Source organism: Cloeon dipterum, chromosome 2 (genome assembly GCF_949628265.1).
Source record: "Cloeon dipterum chromosome 2, ieCloDipt1.1, whole genome shotgun sequence".
Classification (NCBI taxonomy): Eukaryota; Metazoa; Arthropoda; class Insecta; order Ephemeroptera; family Baetidae; genus Cloeon; species Cloeon dipterum.
In genome coordinates, this window is record NC_088787.1 from 26,284,923 (window position 1) to 26,300,735 (window position 15,813).

General features: G+C 39.5%; 3 protein-coding genes across 6 annotated transcripts in view; 1 reads left to right on the plus strand and 2 right to left on the minus strand.

The window, feature by feature from the left end:
* Nep3 (Neprilysin 3) overlaps positions 1–15,813 on the minus strand; it is a 36,788-nt gene that overhangs the window by 2,005 nt on the left and 18,970 nt on the right. The gene's annotated exons all lie outside the window — the stretch shown is intronic.
* LOC135936998 (uncharacterized) lies at positions 839–6,942 on the plus strand. 4 transcript variants are annotated; one of them, XM_065480031.1, is made up of 6 exons: positions 839–995; positions 2,508–2,610; positions 2,764–2,951; positions 3,088–3,430; positions 4,402–4,770; positions 5,682–6,942. In XM_065480031.1, exons 1-6 carry the CDS (start codon positions 911–913, stop codon positions 6,328–6,330), a joined length of 1,737 nt encoding a protein of 578 aa, XP_065336103.1. In that variant the 5' UTR covers positions 839–910; the 3' UTR covers positions 6,331–6,942. The 4 variants fall into 4 exon arrangements, with proteins under 4 accessions (XP_065336103.1, XP_065336104.1, XP_065336105.1 ...); XM_065480032.1 differs by lacking the exon at positions 839–995 and adding an exon at positions 1,012–1,193; XM_065480033.1 differs by lacking the exon at positions 839–995 and adding an exon at positions 1,013–1,185.
* On the minus strand, positions 7,497–15,653 carry Taf1 (TATA-box binding protein associated factor 1). The gene is made up of 21 exons (XM_065480010.1): positions 15,487–15,653; positions 14,844–15,153; positions 14,672–14,776; positions 14,132–14,547; positions 13,882–14,067; positions 13,517–13,827; positions 13,198–13,447; positions 12,995–13,140; positions 12,702–12,942; positions 12,168–12,647; positions 11,964–12,105; positions 11,045–11,400; positions 10,728–10,987; positions 9,815–10,679; positions 8,900–9,415; positions 8,678–8,840; positions 8,480–8,622; positions 8,285–8,419; positions 8,079–8,193; positions 7,896–8,027; positions 7,497–7,843 (listed from the first exon to the last, which is right to left on the minus strand). The coding sequence occupies exons 1-21, from the start codon at positions 15,487–15,489 to the stop codon at positions 7,551–7,553; spliced, it is 5,568 nt and encodes a 1,855-aa protein (XP_065336082.1). The 5' UTR covers positions 15,490–15,653; the 3' UTR covers positions 7,497–7,550.

Genomic DNA, 15,813 nt, shown 5'->3' on the forward strand with positions numbered 1-15,813 from the left:
GCACCAAATCTAATAGATGATGTGAATCATGAATAGAACAATTTTTCAAATTTCCATAACTTTACCCAGAACCGCCAAGTTTTGTCATAGATTTTCGCCCATAATGTCGAAGTCCACAAAGAACTAACACTGCACATGTCTCACTGGAAGAAAGTAAAGCACCAATACACCCAATGAAAGCAAAGAAATCCATACCTTGAGCCAATTTGGATGTAAACAAAAACATATTGTTTCTTTGCTACGTGTTTGTAAGAGAAATACATTTTGTTCAGCTTGGTGATATCCAGTGAGGTTATATCAGTTTGGACAAGAGCTCTCCAGAGAGAGGGGTCCAAATGGCAGATACACGAACTGCAGGAGGCCATCACGTTGTCCTTGATGTAGGAGCTGATAACAAAGTGTTTAAAAGAAATTAACTTTGATTCCTCCTGCATTTCTGCATATTTATGATATGTACCTGGCACCTGCCATCACTTTATCGTTGAATTTTGTTTCTGCCCTCGACATGTTCTGTCTCACAGTGAATGTTCACTATATGTATGTAACTCGACTCTCTCCTGTTCGCAAAAATTCAGGAACAACTTGTACAGGCATGTTTACATACATGCATTATGCGCACAAAAACTATATGTAGTATGCAGTGGTATGTATCATATGCACGATGCAAGTAGTACCGGGCGCCGCACATCAGGAGCACATGTTCCAAGATAAACACAACCCTAACACTGCCTGCATTGGACTAACAAAGACAACAGACAAACAACTCATTCAACCAATAAGAATAGGGGAGGTGGGGTACGGTATCAAGGCATTACCAAGCTGGCGGGAATTTGTTTCTCTGCAATAGTTTTAGCGGGAAAGAGGATTTGTGCAGGAGCCTGTGTCTGAACCAGCCTGAACTCCCTGCAGCATGCTTACAACATCCTGCAATGCGTGCACCGACTTGTTAAAAGTCAAATCTAGAAAGAGAGCGCGAGAGGAGCACCAGCAGCAGAGTAGGTGGAATCAAAAAGACAATAACATTGTCAATATTGTCATCCGAGTGCCCCTGGTCCTGGTGCGAGAGTTGGTCCAGTCCTGGTCAGGGCCTGGGTATAATGTGATCTAGAGGTCTTGGAGTCTTGTCACCCTGAACAATCCTCTCCACAGCTTTAATATCGTCGAGTGTTAAATTACACAATGGATGTATGTATGTATGTGAAAAACGTCCACGAGTTGAGCATTCAGCCTTTTAGATCGCACGATTGCAGACTTCAAATCATTTAGCGATTAAATTCTGAACCGTCTGTAAGGGCAGCATCATTCCTCGATTTGTACATACATACATATTATGTATTTGCCATTATATTTGCATTGCATGTTAATTATGTATGTATGTAGATACACTTGGTTTCTTGGCTATGTGCATAAAATAACTTACACTATTATGCATGATACAGTCATACATTATGACTGTACATATCTACTACCAACTTGGCATCATGCGAGAAACACCAGCAGACACATTATTATCATTCACATTATCCTTGCATAATATCTTAATATATTTTACAATACCATTATTAATAATAACTTTTGAGTTTTTTGCCATTGAGTACTTAAATTGTATACATTTATCCACTATTTTCGGCTGTTTCCTAGTTGACGCATTAATTAAATTATTATAATTTGCACAATCGTTAAAGATGCACACATAATCGTAGTTGGATTAAGTATGTAATAAATGTCATACATTTTTTCGTTTTTGATTTTCCGTTTTCCTCCACTTTAAAAAAGGCCTGAAATCGAAATTTAATAGAATAATATGTATGGGGAAAAGTTAGTTTTCGCCACCCATACTTTTACATAGGATTCACATAAGAACTAGCGAGATGTGTAACTCTGCAGAAACTGTAACTTTACCATAATATCACTATTAAAGCTATAATTATTGTATCATTACTTTATGGATGTGTGCTGATTTGGGGCAGAGTTGCCCTGTCAGCCCATAATAAACTTAATTTTTGAAACTGAAGCTAGTAAAATTGCTTTGTAAAACATTTAATTAATTTAAATAATTTGTTCATATATGTATTAGATAGATGGATATTATGTATACAGCTTTGCTATGTACCCTTTCTGTGCACTTCTAGGTCACTTACACTCCTCATTATTTCCATAAGAAAGACAATATTGAGTCGTGAAAGTGGTGGTCGAAGATTGTACATAAATTTACTATTAATAACTGTATCTCATTTGTGAATTTCCTACGTCAATAATTTATTATGATACGTAATTCTTAACCTTAAAATAATGTTTAAAATTAAAACCTAGCCTTCTTAGCAGGAATGTATTATTAATAATGCCTATTAGCTGCAATGACGCTATGAATTTAAGTAATATATATATATATATATATATATATATATATATATATATATATATATATATAATATGTATAATATATTAATTAATAAGAAATTCAGTTTTAACTTTCATATTTGAAATCCCTATTCTCCTACTTACAGCTGAAATGATGTCGGACAGTACTCCAATGCAGGATGAAAATCGGTGCATCGGGGGTCTTAATGTCGCGCTTGCAAAGCGTACCCGGCAATCTCCTATAAAGAGGTACTATTGAACTTCTACACACCTTAATATTAAGAAATTATGTGTTCAAAATTAGATGCGTCATGTCATAACACAATAGCTATGCTTGCGAAAATATTATTTAACGTTATTTTTGACATATTTCTCACTTTTGATTGATGTTATTGACAATAGATCTACAAGTGAAACTAGCAGCTGCCAACAATCTCAAAATGAAGAGGACTTCATTTTTTGGAATGATATCTACCTTAAGTATAAAGTCAAAAGGTCGCGCAAGAACTTGAAGACCTTGAAGAATCTCTGCTTCCAGAAAATTACACATTTGTCCCTAGACGGAAATACAATTTCGTTGGACCGCGTTGGTATAGTGATATATTTTATTTGTTATATACAAAGGCTTAAATCTGCTGTAGCAGCGTTGATTTCCAATTTTTCTCTTTGTCATATTCAGAGTGCATTAAAATATGATCATTATTTGCTCTAAACTATGTTATAAAGAAAATGAGCTGAAAGACAGCATGCTGGAATACCTGAAGGCCAACAATCTGAGAGTGCCAGAGCAGCTCGCCAGGCAGCTGTTGCATGCGGACAGCACCTGGATGGACTTTGGACTGGTGCAGCGGGGTCTGGATCAAATGCTCGTCTGGCAGCACTTGATCTGCAATTGCCCCTTCATCTCAGTTCTTGTTTGGAGGGACTACCACGGCAAGCCTTACACGCTGCTGCCCATTCCGGACATGCTGAACTACCTGCCACTCCTTGAGCACATTGAAATGCCAGACTTTTGGTGTGACATACAAGCGTTGACGATTCTTGCTGAACAATACAGTCAGCAATTGAGGTAAAACACTGCTGCCATAGGAAAATGATTGCTGTTTTCGTTTTTTAGAACGCCCTTTGTAAGCAGTTTAGATAATTTTCCTAATTTTCCATCAAGCGGCTACCTTATACACTAAAATCAAGCTTTTTGAGCTTGAAAACTTTATCAATCAGAATCAACGGGGAAATGCACAAGTTGGTCGGGCAAATGACAAGCCTGTTGAAATAAATTCACCACACACAAAAAGTCAAGTGCTTTTTCGTTTGATAGATACCAATTTTATAGCTTCTGAGAACTGCTACATTAACTTAAAATTGATTGATAATTGAATTACAGCCTTGTCTAAAATCAAAATTAACACCAGTTTTAAATATTATTGAGCAGATTGTTGTTTATATTGCCATTTTTACAAGTATTTCATGCGCATTTCATGTAAGAATTTAGAGGCGCGATGCTGAATTAAAATGGAAAGGATACACTGTTCCCTTGGTTTTTCATAAAAATAACTTTTACGAATTGCAAAGTAGTGGATGTTTTTGCATTAAGAACCATCTGCGGTTATTTCAGGTAATTTCTGGAACAAACCTTAGTCTTTAAGTAAATTTCCTGCTCATTAGTCAAACCATGAGTTGTAATAAACTCTTAATGATTTTGCTCTTTGGCGTGTGTGTTTTGTATTTTACTGTCACGTTTAGTAAAATACATTTTTAATGGGCATGCACCGTCTTGATTATCATCAACAGTGATAGTTTGTCTTTTTTATCAACATCTGCTATAAATTGAAAATAAAAAGACGCGTAGTGAGTGGTACATATCAATTACTTAAATGCCCTAATTTTTGGGATCTCTTGATCGTTCATTTAAATTTCCTAAGCGCACCATTGTAAAAGTGTTTCACCTAAAACTTTTATCATATATTTTTTCGTGTAATACTCTTTCTCTGGCAACTATTTAAAACATTTAAAATCCTTGAATTCCTTCCCCATCCTCAGGGTGCTGCATGTATCGCTACTGAAGATGAACCGTGATGAGCTGCAAATGCTGAGTCAGCTTAAGTGTCTGCGAGTGCTGGACTTCCACGGCAGCCGTCTGCCGCCCTCAGATTTAAAGAGGGATAGAGAGGTGATGTCAGAGCTGTTGAAAGAATTGCCTTATCTAGAGGTGCTGTGGCCTTCTTACCCTGAGACCTGTGTACAAAGTGGATCGCTGGAGCTGCTCTGGAACCATATCCAAATCCAAATAAATTTAAAGCACCTACGGATTGGAGACAGGCTCAACTACTGGCCACAGCTGGTAACCGAGGTTGAGCACTTGTATATCTGTGGTCAACCCAGGAAGGACACCATCCACTACGTCAAAAGGCAAGAAGCATTTTATATCGTCGCTTGTATATTTCAAGAGAGGAGCATGTTTAAATTTTTATAATTATCAAACAACCGTGCTCAATACTTAAATCAGTCTTAAAAGCTAGCCGCGCTGCGCTATTGGCCAACACTTTTTTTTCTGTTTATTGTGTGGTCTAAAGCACCTGTGATTTAATTTTATTAGCAACGCCACAGCAAATTAATAATAAATCAATTATGGTATATGCTCTGGCCATTAGGTTGTGAAAAGTACCTTACAATTTTTAAGCTTCACATGTAGCTGATCCAAATGTAGTTAAAATAAAATGGGAAGGCTGCTGACTGTGGCTCATAATTTAATCAGTCTAGTAAATTCATTCTAGTGTTTGGTTTGAGAAGAAGTAATAAATGGGAAGGTTTTCATGTGTGGCGAAAGATGGGTCTTATTATATGTTGATCGTTTATGCATATTTGTTCCTAGCATTGATCGCCCTTTTTTGCTTTATTTTTCTTAAATACGTCAATTTTTATTTAAAATGACAAATAATATGTTACAATTTTGTAAATTCTTCTTGCTTACACCATGAAGTTTAAATTTTAAAAATAATGTCAAACCAAATTCTTTTAACTGCTGCTGTATTATCATAATATATGCAATAAATCTGTCTTAAGAGCTCACGGCTGGACGGCTGACACAATTTAAATTATATAAGGTGCGTTCCAGTAACTGTTCGCAGGCTCTGTTCTCCACAATATATATATATATATATATTTTTAGTTTCCAGCTAATCCTCAATTTCTCAAACAAATAAATCATGGGTACAATAAAGTTATTATTATTAAAAAATATGTCATAAAGTCAATAGAATATATCAATTTTTGGTAATGTTTGGAGGCACGCATCTGACTGAAAATTCCACTCATTTCAGCCTCCAGAAGTTGCGGAGCTTGAATGTAAAGACAACCTCACTGAGCTGCCAAACCTGGCTGAGACAAATGCTGGAGTCTGTCGGACCGCAGCTGACTGAGTTGGTTGTCGAAATCTTATTAGAAGTGGATTATGATGTGCACCTGAGCTTCTCTTGCATCATTAGCATGTGCCCTAATCTAGAGAAATTGCACATAAGCGGAAGAGTGACAACCCTACAAGCAAGCGAGATTATGAATCACGTGAACGTGAACAACTATCGAGGGCTCAAGGTGGTGAAGATGGACCTGTCAGGCACCTTCTTTCAAAGCCAAGTCCTCAATGACGTGATCACCTTCGCAGATGACCTTGAGGTTCTCAGGGTGGGGCCCCTTAGTGAGCTGAAGGGCACTGGCTTTCTTGAGAAGATTCTTTTTAGGGCTTGCAACAAACCCAGGGGGTTTGATCGATTGCGTGAGATTTGGATCACGCTTGGCCATCCGAAGGTGTCCGCCGAGTTATGTCAGGTGCTCCGGCGCGTTGCCTTCTGCGCTCCTGAACTGAACAAGATTTACATTAACGCACACATGCAAGACAGCTCAGCCTACTTCTCTCAGCTACAACTGTTCTTCCAGCACTTCATGCCGCAAATTGATCTCCTCATTTACTAAAGACCTAAAAGCTATACAGTATCCACTCTGAAGTACATCAGTTTATTTAGGTGCACGCAAAAAAAGGTTATGATTTTCATTCCAAAATGATTTCTAACTATTATATATATGCGCCTTAATTTTGAACGTGCTTCAATGATTGAAAGGTGTGGTTTAATCGTACAACACATTTAAACAGTTTGAGAATCAGTCTTTTTTATAGTCCTAAATTATATGTTCAGTCTCTGTCTCTATATTAGCCCTGATGTCATTGAAATAAGTTTGTATAATGTCAAAAATCTTTTGCGGCATCGTAAACACACACTGGTCTATTCTTGTTAATGATGAAAAGTTGATGGAAACTGTTATCTGTATCTTTGTTTTGAAGTGAGTACTTTTTGCTTAATTTAATGCGCATCACTTGAAGAAGTGCAAGAAGTCTCCTAAGATTAATTTTAAATTGTATAGTTATGTACAGTTTTTCAGTTCACTTGTGTGTGGTTACTAACTAAATGATTCGTTCTTACAAGAACCCTGGTTGAGTAATAATTTATGATACAGGTCGGAGCCTCTTGCGTAATACAATGTTGCAAAATTTTGAAATGGAAAAATAAAAAAATGATAAAAGCTGAAGCTGTTACCTGATTTAAATGTATCCTGTAAGTTACCCATACACTTGTTCAATGAAATGTTATTCTATCAAGCCAACTTATTCAATTTAGGCTGTTCATGTTGGGAGTTCAGGTATAACATATGAATTATCCCTACCTTAACGTTGATATATGGAGGGCACTAGTATTCCTGTGACGTACGCCATGGTTATCACTAAATCCATATACTAAAGCCTTTTAATTAACCTGAGCAATGACTCCAAGACCTATGGAGTACCTAGTTCTTTAAATCCCGCCTTGAAATTAAAATGCATTGTAGGAGATGCTTTGCCGACTGTTAAATCGAATGTTACTAACTTTTATGACTGGTTCGGATTTCTCCAAAATTCACAAGCCTACTCTAGATTCATCTAGATTGCGGTATATTTTATCAAAAGCCATTAGCTGGCTTGTGACACATGTAATGCATAGGTTGGATCATATATATATGCTGACCAGACATTAGTGAGGGGCAAAATTGGAAATTTCAAATTTGTGGGGAACGCTTTAGTACGTAAGAGCGAAAGGCATACAAAATAATTGGATCATAATTTTATTTATCAACACATAGTTCATATTAAAACCAGCACATCAGAACCAGATGTCTCCATCATCAGCCTGATTAGTATTTGTTTGCTGTTCATCCTCCGAATCACTAATTTCCAAATCAGCGTCTATGCCACCTTGGCCATCATGGTTGCCTTCACCTTGGTCCATTGGCTCCTCGATTTGTTCTGCATTTGTCTGGAAGTTGTGCATCATGTTGACAGATGCATTGTCTGCAGACGCGTCCTCTTCAATTGGCTCGGGCACAAATGTTGGCTTTGGACGGCTCAACAAGAAATCAGATGGATCATACTCAGGATCAACATCCAGACTTTCATCTAAAGTTCATATTCTTTTAGTGTTAGAATTAGAATTAAAAAAATAAACTACCTTGTTGATGATTGGCAAAGAATCCATAATTGCCAAGTTGAACCATTGCTTCTGCAGCTTGCTGGTCATCGGCACCTTCCATCACTGTGGCTTCTACTTCTTCACCATCTTCGCTTGACAACTCTCCTAGGTCTTTTAAATTTAGTCAGTATTAAGATCGCGCTAAGCATAAGATAACGTTACCTTCTTCTAGAATATTTTTGCCATAGCTGCTCGGACCAGCGCTCTGTTCTAGATTGCCATCAATACCAATGTACAAAACACCTTCCTGTTGATGCATCGATTCATCGTCTGGATTCTAAAAAATATATTATTCAAGGATGTTAGTTCATGATATTTAATTCCTGCATTTAAAGGTGGTTTGAATTATATCTTAGTTGCAAACCAACCTTGTCATCTTCCACAACAGTGAAATTGTCATCATTGTCCCCATAGGAAGCGAGAGAATCCATGTCAGCCTGTTCAAGCGCTCTTTCTTGTGCCAATTTGATTCTGTCTTCCAAGAAAGTGAGGTGTTCTCCATACTGAAAATTAAATGACAGTAAAGGATGCTCCTTTAGAAATTGAAATGTGTATTATATTACTTCAGCAAGCAACTTCTTGCTTATCTCCACCAAAACGCCAGCTTTGTGTGTGAAATGGGAGTCCATCCCATTGTACAGAACACAGTTGTTGTAAATGAGTTCGATATCAGCAATGAATTCTTGGCACTTGTGGTACTTGTGAGCTGCAGAAGAAATGGAATCAGTGACAATCAAATTACTTGAGAAAGCTAAGCTTACATTTCACTTTCTTTGCCACAGTTTCCAAGTCCATGGGGCATTTTATGATCTCATAATAATCTTTCACTAGCTTTTTATTTACAGGCTTTTGGAAAGGCCATGACTCAGACATTTGTTTCAACTTATCATTTACCACATTGTCCAGAATGTAAGTAAAGGCCACCTAAACAGTACGAATAATATTAAATTGATCATGAGTTATATGTTAACAAAATATTTTACCTGATCGTTGTCATCAAGCAATGGGTTGATGGCTTTCTCCAATCTCATGAACTTGTCTTCCTTTTCAGTTAATCTCTGCACGCACAGATCCATCATGTTTGTAGCAGAAACTGTGAGGGCACTTTTCGCGCCGTTGTAGAAAGTGGAATTCTCCACAATTTGATGTACATCTGCCAAGAAGTCCTCGCGATTGTGGTACTTCTTGGCGCGCAGATTTTCTCTGATCGTCTGCAGGTCCATAGGCCGTTGAATTATTGAGTAGTAGTCAGGAACCACCTTTGCATTCACAGGGAACAAGAACGGTTGCACGTCGGGCAAATCTCGCATTTCGTTCAAAATGGTCTCTAGAAGCGTAGAGAGTGTAATGACTGGGTCGATTCTTCTTCGGTTCGCAGGTTTTTGCATCTTCTTGAGGTAATCACAGTGCACAACAGTTCCAGCTCTCCTTCTCTTTTTGTTCACTGCGTCCTTAGGCACACGCAGTCGGAGTGCTTGCTTCTTAATCTCTTCAACATGCTAAAGACAAGTAGTAGTCTAAATTAGTTTTTTTTACATGTAATAATAAAACTGTTTAATTTAGGTTTCTTTGATTAAGGAATTTTTTTAAACCTTGCTCTCGCCAAGAGGGCATTTTTTACAAAACGCGGCACACCTGTTGTGGCTGAAAAAATGTGTTTTGAAGGCACCCAAAAAGTTTTGTCTTTTATTCAATTAGAATCAACTTCATCTTAACCTTTAAAGAGCCGCACAAATTAATCCGTGCAAGGTGTATTTAGCTCAGTATCAGTACTCTTTCACTTTGAAGCACATTTTTGTGTGGCATGAAAGTTGTGTAAACGGCAAATAAAGTTTTGGCAAGATAATAGGTTAGACAACATAATGTAAGAATATATTTAAAGATACACCGCATCTAACCTTGAAAAGTTTTCCTGATAAGGTGACTTTGGTTCCCTCCACATTGACGAGATCTTCATCATCAGCCTCATTGATTTGCTTTTCGATCTCCTCTTCCTGCTCCTCTGTCATTGCAACATTGAGAGGGGGTGCTGGTCCTGTGTTCTGGTAAAGCGGACACGCTTTGTTGGTCCTCATGTGACCAACCTGACCACAGGCGCCGCACTTGAGCTTCAGGTCTGGCTTAAGCTTGGGCTTCTTGCGCTTCGGTGTCGGAGGAGGCGCTGCGGTCGCCACCTTCTCTTTCTCCTGGTTTCTCTTGATCCTTCGCAATTGCTCCTGGATCCTGCGTTTCTCCCTCTTCATCTCTTCCTTTTGCTGCTCGTCCATGGTGGCGAACTGGCGGATGAACGCCTCGTCCTTGCTTGTCCTGATCTTGGCGTACGCGTCAACGACCGCAGCCTTGCGCACAATTTCCACGCGTGTGTACTCCTTGCCCTCCTGGTTCTTGTAGGTGCGGTAGATTTTCAAGACGCGGCCTGGCTGAGAGGCGTACATCTGCATGCTGTGGTCATCTTCGCCGGCAGGATTGTCCTTTCGCATACTCGTGTCGTTCTTCTTTTTGGCGTCCTTGGAGTCATGGTTTTCGGAGGAGTCTCCTTCCATCAGCATTTTCCTCAGCTCCTGCCTCTCTTGCTCTTCCTTCTCCAGAGAAAGCTGCGTACTTGTCTTCTTGTTGGCAAGCATCGTTTCCAGGTTCTTACCCAACTCCTCAATGTCAGAGTTGTCCTCTTCAGAGCTCTCTCCTTCGTCAGTTGAAAGGACTTCATTCGAAGCCAACACTCGGTTTTGCAGCTCAAATATGCGCTGACAATCTTCCTTGTACCTGAGAAAACAAAAATTAACATATCAAATTTAGCCAGACATGAAGTACCTCTCTTGGTGTTCAGCTATAGAGAATCTGTTGCCTCTTGAAAACTTGTCCATTCCCTCCTCGCCAGCTTTCGCTTTTTCCGTCGACAAGGTTCTCACAACATCAATGACTTCCCAGCGCGACAACTTCTTAATTTCCTCCTCTGGTACTTGGAACTTTCGAAGCAGCTCTTTGGCATTGTTGAGAGACAGTCTCCTCAAATCGGCATCAGTTCCTGTGACTGTGCGCTTTGGTTGAGCTTCTTGTTCTTCTTTGCTTTGCTGTGGGTCAAGTAAAGTTTTGAGATTACTTGTGGATATCAAGTAAAACAGCCTTACAGTTGGCTTGTTGGGCATTCTGACATAGCTGAAACCTTCACCACAGCCTGTTGGATCTGCTGGTCCATTTAGTTGCAACAGACATTTGTTTTTCATGGCCTGCACATACGCCCTGGTGGTGTTCCAGGGTGCAACTTTGATTTCGTCATCCATTTTCAATTGCATTTCCTCGTCATTTTCGTCTTCTTGAGGCGCGAGCAAGAACTTTTCTCCGTAACCAGCATCTTTCAGTCTCTGCTCAGCGGCAATCATGCTCAGGTAAGCACAGCACTGCTCAGGGGAAACCATTGCCCTGATTTCCTCTTCTGTTGGAAGTCTGAAGTCTGGCTTGATCACCCACCAGTTTGAGTCCATCCCTGAAGAAAATTTAATTAGACATTGCAAGAGCATAAAGTCATGCAAGTGAAATTTTATGAACAATAAAACCAAGCCGCGCAATGTAAGTATCCAAGCGATATTTGGGGGTTGAGTGCGGGCTGATTTATGCCTTCACTTGACTGTCTTGCATTACAATGACGAGTTCATTTGGATTTGGGAGGGTTGCGAAAGCGGTCAGACTTGCTATTAGCTGGTTTGCACTTTTACAGCATAAATATGTGATTGATTACTAGCGTTTCTATGTGAGACACTGGTGCAGGGTCAATAGCATCAAGTGATCTTTTTCTAGATTGGGCTTCCTCAAATGAGGTTTGAGTGTCTATATTGTTCATTTGTGATGTTATTGGGATGCGATATTACGCGAGTTGCTCGCTATCGGAGGGTTGCACATCTCAAAAGAGATAAACCGATCAAAAAGGTAAAGATATTTAAACCGAGGCATGTATTAAAAATATATATGATTTCAGGAACTAGTATGAAACTGATTTACACAGATATGAAGGGGATGTAAACGAACCATAGAAAACAGATATAAGCAAACCTGTACGCTTGAAATCTGCACATTGTTTCAACCTCTTTCGAATACTGCTCTCCGAGTGAGTTGGAAAAGCTTTCTTGATGTCATCCATCTTGATCCTCCTGGGATTGTCTCTACTTTGCCAGAAGAGACGGTAGATGAAAACCTTTTCAAGTTAGTTACAGATAATGTAAGGTTAACTAGCATAAAATAAAAATTAATTTTCACCTGTAGGAAGTCTCGAACAAAATTGTTAGCCCTTTTGGAGTTTGGCCCAAACACTTCATAAAGAGGGCACTCTTGACCAGCCACAAACAAAGCTTCAACTTCGCGAATGTAAAACTGGTTCCTCGTTCTGATAACCAAGAAGTCGCTCTCTGGCAGTTTGTGCTCATATATAGGAGCTCGGTACATGAGGTTTTCTACCGCTTGGATCGTCTGGCCAGGGGGGAGAGACCCAAGGAACGGTGACGTGTGCGCGTAGGAAACTTCGCCGAACCTGAATTGTTGCGGACCATTGTCTTTTCCGGCCTTTCGCTTGTAATAGTTCTTTATTTTGGAGCACATGCCGACCTGGTTCATCAAAGGCGGGTGCTCCTCACAGAACTCCATCAGGACAATGTCACCATCCCGACCTGTAAGGTCATCAGGCGTTCGCATGAAGAAAACATCACCACCGCCAGAAGCAATTCTCTCTTGCTCCCTTTGCTGTAAATTTCAAGTTTTAAATCTCGCTACTAGAGAGGGGAGCAAAATGATAACCTTGGCTTTCTTGCGAATGTGCTTCACGAGTGGATGAATGGGGTGAGGCCCAGGAATAGCAAGCGGCCCATGTGAAAACTTGCGCAGAGGCGGTCTGTGAAAATTCCTCAGTTTTAGAGGTCCCATGTGAGTGGGAATGAAGGGAGCTCGCAGCTCGACTACTGGAGTTGAGTGTTGGATGAGGTTTCCACCAGCACCACCAAGACGAAGAGTGGATTCAGAATATTTCGCTTGATAGAATCTGCAATTTTTATAGTGAAAATCTGGAACCCATCCATAACTTAAAAACATACTTGTCATTGGATATATTGAATGGATCCATATCTGTGAGGGATTTCGGAGGTGGAGGAGGCGTGTCATCTTGCTCCAACACGTTGATAACACCAGCCTTTCCAAGCAACAACTTTGATTTCTTCACGTGCGGATGAGGAATTTTAACCTGGAGTGATCGATGTAGATTCGTTAATATTCTTTTGCCATAATTTCATGCACCCACCTTGACTGGCGCAGCCATTCTGTCAGGAATTTTTGATGGATCAACGTCCTCTGGAATCCCTAACACAATGTTCTCGTCGTTAGGGTCTAGCGTCAGAATCTTGGGTTTGGGGATGCTTGGCATGGACTCTGAGTCCCAAATTACTTCATCCTCCCAGTTCCCATAAACAAGCTCCTCGTTTTCAACAGGGAAAATAGAATACCAGGTGTCATCAATCTCCTGTGTTCTTTGAGATGGATTACTTTTCATTCTGGAAAATAAAATTAGTAACTTAGTATTCATTCATTGGCAGCTAACATTTCTGTTGATGGTAACTTACCCCTGGACTTTGGGAGTCTTAGACTGCTGGCTTGGGGTGGAAGGTGTTGAAGTGCGTTGTGAAGGCAGGGCGCCAGCAACAAACTGAGGCACTCCTTTGCCAGGCTGGCTGAAGGCCTGAGCTGTTCTGTTGCCACTGGTTGGAACCCATCCTGCAGCGTTTGTCTTGCTGTTCAGCTTGGCAATCACTTTGTTCTTGATGTCATCTCCATTCCACACAACATCATCTTCCCAGTGTAGTTGGGACACCATCAAATAGGCATCTTCTGGAATATCTTCATCCTCGATCTGATTTTCTTTCTCCTCCTTCGACTGGAAAGGGTCAATTAACTTTTGCTAGTTGCATGATCTGAATTTTGAAACTACCTTTTCTTTAAGTCCAAACCCATAGTTGAAATCTTCGCCCGTGTCAGACACTTCAAGCATGTCATACCATATCTGGGCTGGTCCAAACCTCCAGTCTGCCACTTTTGGACCATTCTCGATCTCATTATTTGAATCCCCCTTCTGAATTTGTTCCGGAGCAGCTGCTTGTGGTCTTAACAACTTTTCCTGTAGTTGTATAAATTATAAAATTAAAGTAATATAAGCAATTATTTGCAATCTGAATTATTACCTCATCATCTGAACAGTAACCACTGGACGAAGGCGGACTTCCATAATTGAAAGTCCACCTGTAGTCGGTTCTTTTGACCTTACTTTCGGTTTCACTGTCAGAGTCAGACACACCATCTTTGCGCTTTCTCTTTTTCATCTTTGAGATTTTTTTAGCAGTTCTCCAAATTTGAGGTAAACTGCTTGATTTTCCCGGTCCGAAAAGGCGAGAGAACCGCAAAACTTTATCTAGGCTGAAGTCTGGAAAGATAGTTTTGACATCAACCCCCTCGTACTTTGACGGAAGCATAGCAGCCAAGGGAGCCTTCTTTGCAGGCTGGTTTGGATCTTGACTCGCATTTGCTTGTTCCTCTATGGCCCCTGGCTTTGATGACGAGTCAATGACTGGGGCGGGAGGAGGCATAAGCATGGTCTCCTCTGCAAAAATTGTTGCACAAATCAATTAAATTATTTAATTGTAGCCTGGTCACTTTTCTCGTTTTTTGACCAAATTTGTTTTTTAATATTACTTTTTTCACGAAGGATAAAAAATAATGGTTACCCTTAGGTATGACCGGTTTGTTTTCTTCCACTTCAGGTAGTTCTTCAGCTAACTCATTAATGTCAGAATAGTCCACAGCAGTATCCGTTTTTTCAGAGTAGTCAACTAATGTGAGAAAAAAGAACGCAATAGACTAGGCGTTTACGAATTTAATTTAATTCACTGCTTATACCATCATCTGCTGAACTCTCTCCTTTTTCCTGTTCGGATTTGTCTTCCTCTTGATCATCATCCTCATTTTCTGAGGTGTCTGTTTCAGTTGATCTTCTTGACTCGACTTTTTTGCGTTTGGGAATAACATCTCCACAGATTTCTTGCAGAATCGTATGCAGTCCTAATTTTCCAAGTGAAGAGATTTGTTTTCGACACTCAGCATCCAGAACATCATCCTCAAGCAAGCCGTGCTCATTAACATTTCCAAATAGGAAGCTTGTGAGCAGAGACTCGGGTTCCCTGCTCACCTCCTCGTCACTTCCATCCATCTGGATAATTGTTTGGATATAATACATTAGTTTAAATTAGGAGCTAAAATTTGAAAATACATTTTACACACGTGCAGGAAATTATGTATGATACATAAAGAGTGGAAAAAACATTATCATTCGTGTACAATATCATACAAATAGATACAAAAAAGTTGATGATGTAGTTTTCATTGAAAAAACTGTCTATGATAAATGTCAGAATTCGTTCATGTTTCAAAAAATTTTGAAAAATCATTAATTTTAGCAATGCGAGCCGTCTAAAATTAATAGATTATGTATATTGAACATAAATTATTACGTAGATAGTCGCTCGTGGAAATGGGCACTTACCATGAATTTATATGAATATGTACAACCGCCATTTATGAACTTTTCAATCACAACACAGGCTCGCAACCTTCGTGATATAAATACACGAATATTCGGCTCCTGCAAAGGACGAGAGACTAATAAAATGAGAAAAATAGTATTACAAGAGTTGGAAAGGAGACTAAACACGAAAAGCCGAAACCCGATAACAAAAACAATTGCAACGTTGCCGCACTAAATATCATACTAGTTCTTAACCGGTCAACTGGTCTCTCTGGCTTACACGAACGTCAATGATCCATTATGTTTAAGACACTTGTCTTATCTCATGAAACCATTGGAAATTTA

Bases quoted from the DNA above. Each gene is read 5' to 3' on its own strand.
- LOC135936998 (XM_065480031.1), top strand. From the start codon at position 911: ATGCTTACAACATCCTGCAATGCGTGCACCGACTTGTTAAAAGTCAAA. The intron at 996-2,507 runs GTAGGTGGAATC...TCCTACTTACAG, and splicing joins AGAGGAGCACCAGCAGCAGA to CTGAAATGATGTCGGACAGT. The intron at 3,431-4,401 runs GTAAAACACTGC...CCCCATCCTCAG, and splicing joins CAATACAGTCAGCAATTGAG to GGTGCTGCATGTATCGCTAC.
- Taf1 (XM_065480010.1), bottom strand. The intron at 14,548-14,671 runs GTAACCATTATT...CAATTTTTGCAG, and splicing joins CAAACCGGTCATACCTAAGG to AGGAGACCATGCTTATGCCT. The intron at 12,943-12,994 runs GTATGTTTTTAA...TAAAAATTGCAG, and splicing joins TTCAATATATCCAATGACAA to ATTCTATCAAGCGAAATATT.